We start from the raw sequence: 9,225 nt of genomic DNA, 5'->3' as shown, positions 1-9,225 counted from the left end.
AGGAACTTGAAAGGGGGGTTGTGTAATGTACCTTTTCCAATCCCGGGCTGTATATGGAGATTTGGGATTCTTTAAACCGGCGCTACCTGGATTTTATTAAAAAGCAGGGAGCTCGGCAGGAGGAAAGCTGGCTTTTCCGGGGGCTGCGGGAGCCCGGCGGCGGGAGGGCGGAGGAGTTGGCGCGCCGAGCGCACGGCCCCGGTTTTCTACCAAAAAAAGGAAAGGCGGGCAAAAAGTGTGAGGCGACCGCGGGTCACGCAGGGGAACGGCGGCCCCGGGATGGTGCACATCACGGGCGCCTGACAGCGCCGGGAGCCAGGGCAGCCGCCGGAGCCGGAGCCCGGAGCCCAAAGCCCCGCCGCGCCAGGTACGCTGTCCCCTCGCCCGTCCGTACGGTCTTCTCCAAACTTCTCCAGTCTGCCCTCCATGCTCGCGGGCTGCGCCGGGGTCCCCCCGGGAGCGGAGGTTGGGGCCGGGGCTGGCGCCCCTGAGAGGGGTGAGGGTCAGCCCCGGACGCCCACCAAGCCCTCAGCCCCGTGCAGCCCTCACCGCCCGGCCGGCCGGAGGGGCCTCGCTTCCCCCTTGGTTCCCTGCAGGCGGCCGGGGAGCTGGAGGCGCGGAGACAGTTGCGATTCCAGGCTGGTTTTAATTAGAAGCCGGAATTCAGCCATTTTAGCTGCATTTAGATGGGGAAGAAAAGTCGGCTGAAGGAATCGCAGCCCCCCCTCCCCCCACCCAAATGGCTGGAGCAGCGCCTTTGCCCCAGCAAGGGTGTTTGGGGGCTGCATCTCGACTCCAGGGCGCTGGATTGCTTTAAAAATAAATAGATCCGAGGGCAATCTTGTAAGAGTCACTGGGAGCTAGCTGCTCGTCTCTCCTTGAGACATTGGATCCTCAGATGTGGCGGTCTTAGATTTTTACAAAGTGAACGCGGGTCTTGTAACCAGAGCCTGCGGGCCTAGAGCGAGCGAGCGGGGTGGGTGGGGGGAGATGTTTGTAACCCAAACCAGGTTAAGATAAGTGCCCTTAGCAAAGTTGGGGTGGGAGGCTGGAGAGAAGGGGTCCGGCGGGTCTGGCCGGTGGTGGATTTGTGGCCAAGGGGTCTGTAGCCTGGTGGGAGGGAGGGCGGGGGTGGGCGCGCACAGGGCGGACACCCGTTGAGGGGTGGGCGGCGGCGGCCTGGGCCTTCCCGGTATGTTCGGTGAGGTCTCCGCCAGTCGTGGCGTTGGCAGCGCCTGGGCCTCCCCGATCCAAGGGCGCTGAGCTGCTGCAGGCTGCCGGCGTCCCCCCTGCAGACCCAGAGCCAGGGAAGGGCTGGCTCTGAATCCCCCACCCCCACTGGGCAAACGACAAATCTTTTAAACAAACACCTTTAAATTGGAACGACAGGGGGATCTATCAGGCGTTGGGGGAGGCGCTCCTAGACCAGCCCGCGCTGTGGAGGTGTTTCTTTGTAGATTATTTGCAGGTCGAGTGGTGGGGGAAGAAGCTAGGGTAGGAACCAGACTCTTGAGTCCCTTCATTCCCTTTGGATGTCCCCCAGACCCCCAAGCCAGGCCACGTCCTCGGGCCAAGGGATCCCCCTAGGCAGGGCATTGGAAAATGAAACCAACGCTTGTTTTTGAAGGAATTTTTTCCAGTCATCCGGCGAGAATTGCCACGTTTCGCTACCGGGACTCGGGCTCTGCGCCTCGCTGGGACTGGGGGTGGGGTGTGGAGGGAGGTGAGGAGCCACTTTAAAAATAATCATGAACCTTGCCTTGCACCGTCTCTTCTGAAAAGCCCCTCCGGGCGAGTGGAGAAGGGAAACCCGCAGGCTAGGGCGAAAAGCAGGTTAAATATTAAACTTTCCGGATCAGATAGTGGATGTCGTGTTGGAGAGACACCGCTCTTCCCGCTCTCATAAAGACTTCGGTTTTAAAGCCTGGGGCATGTGACACCGAGGAAGCGAACGCATTTGGAGGGTTGAATTTGCACTCTGTGGGCGCGGCGCGCGCACGGCCTTCCTAGTTCAAGGACCGGCGAGAAAACCTGGTCCGCGCCTGGCCCCGGGAGCCCGAGCCGCCGGAGGAAGGAGATTGGAGTCTGAGCTTTTTTGGCAAACGGGAGCCTTTTGATTTCGTTTCTGACCATCGCGGTGACACTCCAGGCACCATTCCGCCTGGATACTTTTTGAAACTTGTTTTTCTTCTTTTTTTTTTTTAATCTCCCTTTTTCTCTTATCCTCTCCGATTGTTCCTGCTGCCTCCTCCGCCTCCTCCTCTCCCCGACAAGACGCCGCAACCTGCGCCGCACCGCCCTGCTCTGCCCGGCTGCCCGGAGGGGCCCCGCCGCCTGCCGTCTGCGCCCTGGTCCGCCGCGGCCACCGAGCGAGCGCGCACGCCGCTGGCCTCCGCTGCCATGCCCGCCGCGGAGCCCCCGCCACCCGAGGACTCTGGGACTCAGCCAAGGCCTAACTTTTAGGTCCCACTAAGCGCGGCCCGTGGGCCGGGGTGGCGGGCTGGCCGCGGCACTCGCGCGGAGGATGGATGGCCGAGACTTCGGGCCCCCGCGGTCCCTGCTTGGCCCCCCGCCGCCGCTGCTGTCCGGCCTGGGCATGGAAAGCCACCGCGTGGGCGCGGCTGCTGCCGGACGCCTGCCGGCCTCCGGCCTGCCCGGCCCACTGCCACCCGGGAAGTACATGGCGGGCCTCAACCTCCACCCGCACCCTGGTAAGTGCCGGGAGCCTGGGCCGGGGAACCGGCCCGGGGAGGGGGCCCCCCGGGTGGGCTCGGCTCCCTCTTCCTCCGAGGCTCAGGGAAGTGCGGGCAGGCTCCGTGCCTGGGGCCCAGAGACACCCAGCCTGTGTCCGGAAAGGTGCACGGCTCGCTCGGCCTCCTTCGGAGCTCCCGGCTCGCTCAGGCTCACGCCCTTGCCGAACTTGTCTGCCGAAAACCCGTGCCACCACCGGGGGCGAGTCTAAACCCGGGGTCCCAGCGGCGTGAGCCTGAGCTGGGGTTTTCAGAAAAGAACAAACCAACCCGACTCCCCGAGAGACTATGGCTCCCCGCGGTCCAATCTTTTTCTTGGCAAACGACCTGCCTGGCTCAGGTGGGCCCAGGGGTCCGTTCGCAGTTCCAGTATCTGTGCCTTGCTCCACTCTGTGTGAGGGTCTCCAGCTCATCTGGTGCTCCGTGGGGTGCGGGACGACTCTGACCCCAGCCCAGGGACCCTGGTCTCCAGTGGCCAGAGGGCAACGACCACGTCCCTGCAATTCCCAGCTCCAGCTGGCAGGCGGGTGCTGGCGCAGTGGGGCTGCCACTACCTTGCTCCGCCGCGAAGGGAGCCGCGCGCGGATCGGGCCAGGTTCGGTGGCCTCGGGAAGCCTGGGGAGAGACTGGGGGCCAAGAAGGGAGGGTACCTACTGGCGCCATTTACCGAGAGGGTAGCCCCAAACGGCGGGCCACGCATATCCCTCCAGGCCCAGGCAGGATTGGGAAGGGGAGGACCCCAGACCTGCCCGGTGGCCTCCTCGGAGGCCACCCCTCGAGTCCCCGGCTTCCGTGCCAGCCGTCCCACGCATCAGCTTAAAAAAAGCTTGCTTCCAAACGACGCTTTAGGACCCTTGCAACTTCTTGGGGAGTCTTGGGCGCTTTCCTTGGGCCTTTGCGTCCAGGAGGTGCTGGCCCACAGCCCAGAGGAACCCACTGGTCCAGCCCCACCCTGCCACCACCTCGCTTTCTTTGATTTTTATCCTGGAACTTTTAGGGAACCGGGTCGGGTCGGAGAGACAAAGGGCCTTTGTGCAGGCGGGGGAGGGGCACAGAGATCCCCATTGGTGGGGGGTGGTGTGGCGGGTGGGAGGGGATGAGAGGGGGGCCCTGGACGCCTGGGTGTGTGCCTGAGCAGAGGGTCACATTCTGCCTTGGACTGAGGAGGGTTTTCTCCTGAGCAAGCTTTGCGGGCAAAGAAAGGCCCTTAGGGATCTTGGTGGTGGCCCAGGGTACAAAGGGTGTACTCTTGTGCAGACCCCCAGGTCACAATGAATTCTCTGGGCTATTTTGGGCTCTTTTGGCTACTCTGCATGCCATGGCTGGTAGGGTCGTGGTGGTGGTGGTCAACCTGTGCTGGCTGGCAGACTCTTGGTTCACCTTCCATGGCTCCTCTGTTCACAGCTGTTTTCAGCCTCATAGGGACCAAGGACCAACATGAGAGGGAATGAAAGACGGCCCCTCCCCCAGTAATGGGGTACCCCTGGTGGGCACGCACCAGACCAGGTGCTTTGCTCAGGCAACTATTGATCGCTTTGGGAGGGGCCGCCCCCATTTTGGGGAAACCAAGGCTCAGCACAGCAGCAGACTGGCCAGGGGACAGGCAGGACCAGGAGCCGAGCAGGAGGCAGCTGCCTGCGGAGGTCTGGCCCAGTGCCTCTGGGCCTCGGGCTGTGCACTGGGAGTAGCAGCCTGACTTCTGCATGCTCAGGGGCTGAGGTCATGGAGGAAGTGGCAGGCGCGAGGCCTGGCAAGTACTGTCTAGGAGGAAGGGCAGTCTGAGGAGAGGAGAGGAGGGGACGTCCTGCTGCTCCCACCTCCACCTCCAGTGGCCAGACCTCGGACCCCAGGCCAACGCCCTGGTGCAGAGGTCGCTGTTAATCCCTTTAGATGGGAAGCTCTCTGCCTTCATTGCGTGGGGCGGGACCCAGATTAGAAAGTCCCCAGCCTGGTACCCTCCCCCCACCCCTCTTCTTTGCAGGGTGCAGGTGCTAAAATTTCCTTTAGGATGCACCACCCCCTTCTCCTCGGCTGTCAGCTCCTCTGGTCAGGTCCTGCCCTGTCTTTATTTGGTTGTTGTACTGGGAAGCGGAGAGGTTGAGTGATTTGCCCGTGGCCACACAGCAAGGTCTCCTTCCTGCCCTCTGCTAGGGACCCGTCTGCATGCCACTAGGAGAGCTCCCGTGGAGAGGACCCCAGTTGGGGTCAGAGGTGCCCATTCCAAGGAAGTTCTGAGCAAAGGATTGGGCCAATCCCTTGGTGGTTGACTCGAGTGATTTGGGCCCCCCCCCTTTTTTTTCTGGCAGAAGAGGAGGTGAAATTTCCACGTGGCTGCGGATTAAAATACAGTGGGAAGGGGTACAGAAGGACTGTTCCCCCAACCTTGCGTGTGGATGTCCGGTGAGGGGTTCACAACCTGGAAGTGGACAGGTTGCTGCTAAGCTCCTGGCAGGCCTGCCACCTCGTTGGGCATGGGCAGGCTGGCCAGAATCCCAATCGCGCTGCAATGAAGGGACTATAGTGGGATTTCCGTGTTTGCACACTGACTACCCCTGTCCCTGTCCTTGCTCAGAGGGCTAGCCACAGAGGATACCAGGCTTCTGGAAGGAGCTGGCCTAATCGCCTGCTGCTGCCCCCTCCTCTGGACAGGCCAGGGGACAGTAGAGGGCCAATCTGATCCTTCTGTGGAATCCGACCCTTCAGCCTGCTGAGATTGATTTAAACATTAATCAGTGGGACTTTGGGGTGGAGTGATGGGATTTCAGAGATAAGGGGGATTTTCAGGCTGTGTCCTTTGGTGGTCAGAGGCAGCCAGGGAGGCCGAGGGAAGGTTCTGGAATCTGGAAGGGGCCTCTTGCCCTCCCTCCCCCTCCCCTTTGGTTTCCCCCATCCGGACAATGGCTTTCTTCTTTCTTCAAGGGGGTTCATTGACTCAGCAAGGAATTTCCCAAGTCCCTTTTGTGGGCAGGCCACTTCCAGGTATCTGAGAATGTAGCAGTGACCCAGAAGCTATCCCCCCAACCCTCCTGTGTGCCCAGTGAGAATAACTCCAAAGGACCCCATGTGTTAGCAGCACTGGCCGCGGAGGACAAGCGCGCCAATCCTTTTCTCCCGAGGGGCCCCTGGTGGGTTTGAACCGGCAGCTGCTGGATGTGCAGCCCCTCGCAGTGAAGCGCAAAAGCAAAAGGCCTTGCCCTCAGGAGCCGGGCAGTCAACCCCCAAGTGAGCAAGAAAACCTTTCTTTGCACAGAGCTACAGGTTGGGGTCCTACACAGTGAGGGGTGTGTTTCTGCCCAGGGTAGTGGGGGCCTGTGGTACCCCGCTGGCATTAAGGGGGGTTTGTCTAAGGAGCAGACATTTGCCTTGAAAAAGCAGAGACGTGCCAGCTGTGAGAGTGGCCCCTATCAGACCAACGGGTTGAGAGGAGAAGGTGGGCGGTGCCGCACCCGACACCCAACTCCCCCTCAGTAATGAGGCCTTGGAATTTTAAACAAGGGAAGGAGGAGGAAGTTTCCAGAGTAACTCAGACGGTGGGATGGATCTCTCTGGCCTATCAGACAAAGGCAGGCGGAGGAAAGGTCCCCATTAAAAGCCATCAAAACAATGCTGGGGCTGAAGGCATTGGCTGGCCCAAGAGTGGACATGGATCGAGAAACAGCTCCGAGGGCCATCACAAAGGTGCTTGGCAAAATTGGCAGATGGGCTGCAGATTGCTGATGGCACTTTGTCCCCAAGTGGTCTGTCCAGCGTTGGCATTGCTGTGGTTCTAGCAAAGCCTGCTCCCGTTCTTCAGAAATAAGCACGGGCACGGTTGGGAAAGGAGTCATGTTTCAAGAGAGGAGGAAACGCAGTCACCAGTCACGCCTCCCTCCTGTACCCTGGGTTATGCAAAGGGGTAGGACATTATGCGACCCCCATGATGCTGGAGCAGTGTAGTAGGGGCTGGGGGTGGGTGGGGTGAGGTGGTGTTTTCCCATCCAGCTCAGGACGTCTTTAGGTCTTTAAGTCGGCGTTGTGTGTGCGCGGGAACCGTGAGGGATGGCTGCTTGTGGACTCTTCCCCTCGGTGAGGTGTTTCCATAGATGGTGTGCTCTCTGCACAAGAAGGGGGCCTGGTGGTGTAGTGGTTACGCCCGGGGTTGCTGACTGCAGTTAGCGGTTCGATTCACAGTCTCCGAAACCTCCCAGCTGCCGTTTGACCCTGCCCTGCAGAATTGCTCTGAGTCAGCGGTCACTCCCCCTTACTGGCCCCTGCCCCCAGTCCCCCATCAGGACGCAGACTCAAGGAGCTGGCGAAGCCTGGGCTGCAATCTTGCTTCCTGGGTGTGTGGTGCCTGTTCAAGCCCTGGTGTTCTCAATTGTGAAATGGGTCCTGCATGAACTGGCTGTTGAAGCTGAAATAAGCGAGGGCAAGCTGGGGGGCTAGCCCAGGTGGCCACTTTGGCAAAGCCTATGTTGTTGGGGCCCCTTGAGTTGATCTGGGCCCAAAGCGTTGCTCCCCCGCACTGGGGTAGGGGTAGGTAACAGAGTAGAAGGGCCCCACAGGGCTTTCTCACCCATGGTTTTAAAACCGAGCTTTTCTCCTGTAAATTTGGGCGAAAGTTTACGGAGCAACAGTTCATGCACGGTTTTTGGTCTTGTGACCCTGATTTCAATCTTGACCAGGGAAGGCCACTTCCTCCCTGTCCACTGCGCCCCACCTCCCCCTCTTGCCCCTCCTTCTCCCTTTCTGAGCTTCATCCCTAGGCACAGAGAGGCCCGTGTGTTGGGACTGCCAATCTGTCAGCCAGCCAGGGGCTTCTCCGTGTGCCCCAGGGATCCTGGTAGCGGCGGCTGGGACTGTGTAATTGCCGCTATCCCTACCTATGACTCACGATCTCTCACTTTCGCCCAGCCGTCTCCGAGGCTGCCTGGACTTGGGCAGTGAGCCCCGAGGAGGGCTCTCGCTCTCTCAGAGGCTCCAGCCCCTAAGCCTCCCTTTGGCTCCAGCCCCAAAGCCTCACTTTCATCTTTTCCTTGCTGTGCTGTGAAATGCTTCCGCCTGCAGGCTTGTGTGTATTGGACAAGACAGCCATGTAACCAACCGGCCAGAGACCAGACCATTTCCAGTGCCCCAGGAGGCGCCCTCCCCTTGCTCTCTGAAAAGACAGCATTGGCATTTTTTTTACCTTACAGCCAGAAGCATACAGCTTGTTCTCTTTTCTTTCAGGAGGTGCGGCATCCGGCATCCGGTGTGTGTAGAACGAATTTGTTAGTTGTCAATGCTACATAGTATTAAACTATATCAATATAGCACAGTGTTTCCAGGGCTGTTAGGGCATAAGCTCCCAAACTTAATTGATTTATGAACTCCCCACCCTCTCCACTCCTGGACTTTTAAGGGAAAAAAACTTACTCCATGTCCCCTGGCAATTAAAAACGTTTGTACTGTCGTCACCCTGTAGCCCAGGATAAAGTGGAGGTCTCTGTTTTTGGTGCCATCTCCCCGTTGTTCCAGTGTCTGCCAGATCCACTGGTTCCTGGCTTCTGCTGTGAATGAAGTTGCAGCCATGCTGTTGGTGTACAGACGTGTGCTACGTATTTCTCTGGATAGTCACCTACCTAGTGGAGCCTTGGTGGCACAGTGGTTTAGCCTTGGGCGGTGATCTGCAAGGTCAGCAGTTCCAAACCACCAGCCGCTCCTTGGGAAAGACGAGGTTTTCTGCTCCTGTTACACAGGTTTCCCCGTCTCACTCGATGGCATGGGGTTTGCTCTTTGGTATACCTACCTGGGAGTGGGATTGAGAGTACACGGAAGGATTAGGAGACCGAGCCAGAGATCCTCGGAATACCCAGTGTGTGGGAAGGAAAGAAAAAGAGAAGGGGAGGCGATAGCAAGTTTTCCTGATGCCACTTGACTCCGTTGTGAACTTGCAAAGAGAAAATGACGTTTCATGTGTTTTGGGAGGATGGGGGAAGTAGACGTGGGAAGGGTGTGATGTGTTCAAGTGTTCACAAGGTATGGGGATGTTGCCAGTTTTCCTAAGTAGTAGGACCAGTTTTCATTCCCAGAAGCCAGTGCAGGAGTTCCAGTTGATCTCTGTGTTTGCTTAACACCTGATGCCGTCAGTTTCTTTTAATTCTCTCCACTACAGTGGGAGACAACAAAAACAGGACAGCAATCCCCTTTCTCATCCCGCCCCCCACCCCGTATGCCACTTTGATTGAGATGCCCTAAATGTCTGGCTTCTACAACTGGTTATTTTTTCAATTTGAGACTCCTGTTTTGACTTTGAAGGAATAGTAAGTACTTCCAGAACAAGCAAACTCCAAAGGAGCCCCTTACCGTAGAATAAATTGCACACGTCATAGGGATTCTGTAGGACGGAGCAGAACTGCCCAGTAGGGTTCCCGAGGCCGATGGTCATAGAAGTAGACCGCCACTCCTATCTCTGGAGCAGCTGGAGGTTCAAACAGCCAACCTTTCGCCACGAAGC

At 58.8% G+C, this 9,225-nt stretch overlaps 2 protein-coding genes across 2 annotated transcripts in view; both read left to right on the top strand.

The window, feature by feature from the left end:
- Nucleotides 1-37: 37 nt before the first annotated feature.
- Nucleotides 38-2,473, top strand: LOC123521013 (serine/threonine-protein kinase AfsK-like). Its single transcript, XM_045284386.1, has 2 exons — nt 38-367; nt 2,275-2,473. Exons 1-2 carry the CDS (start codon nt 54-56, stop codon nt 2,471-2,473), a joined length of 513 nt encoding a protein of 170 aa, XP_045140321.1. The 5' UTR covers nt 38-53.
- A 38-nt stretch (nt 2,474-2,511) lies between these two features.
- Nucleotides 2,512-9,225, top strand: part of TNRC18 (trinucleotide repeat containing 18) — a 91,241-nt gene continuing 84,527 nt past the window's right edge. Inside the window, exon 1 of the mRNA XM_045284383.1 lies at nt 2,512-2,711. Within this exon, the coding sequence (XP_045140318.1) occupies nt 2,525-2,711 (187 nt within the window). The 5' untranslated portion in view covers nt 2,512-2,524. The remainder of the gene's footprint in view (nt 2,712-9,225) is intronic.

Source organism: Echinops telfairi, unplaced genomic scaffold (genome assembly GCF_000313985.2).
Source record: "Echinops telfairi isolate 266 unplaced genomic scaffold, ASM31398v2 ScPeMD7_5;HRSCAF=22, whole genome shotgun sequence".
Lineage (NCBI taxonomy): Eukaryota > Metazoa > Chordata > Mammalia > Afrosoricida > Tenrecidae > Echinops > Echinops telfairi.
Note: the sequence above shows the minus strand (reverse complement) of the source record. Positions and strands in the feature narration are given on the sequence as shown.

Coding starts and splice junctions, on each gene's coding strand:
- LOC123521013 (XM_045284386.1), top strand. CDS start 54: ATGGAGATTTGGGATTCTTTAAACCGGCGCTACCTGGATTTTATTAAA. Junction 368..2,274: donor CCAAAGCCCCGCCGCGCCAG/GTACGCTGTCCC, acceptor CTCCCCGACAAG/ACGCCGCAACCTGCGCCGCA.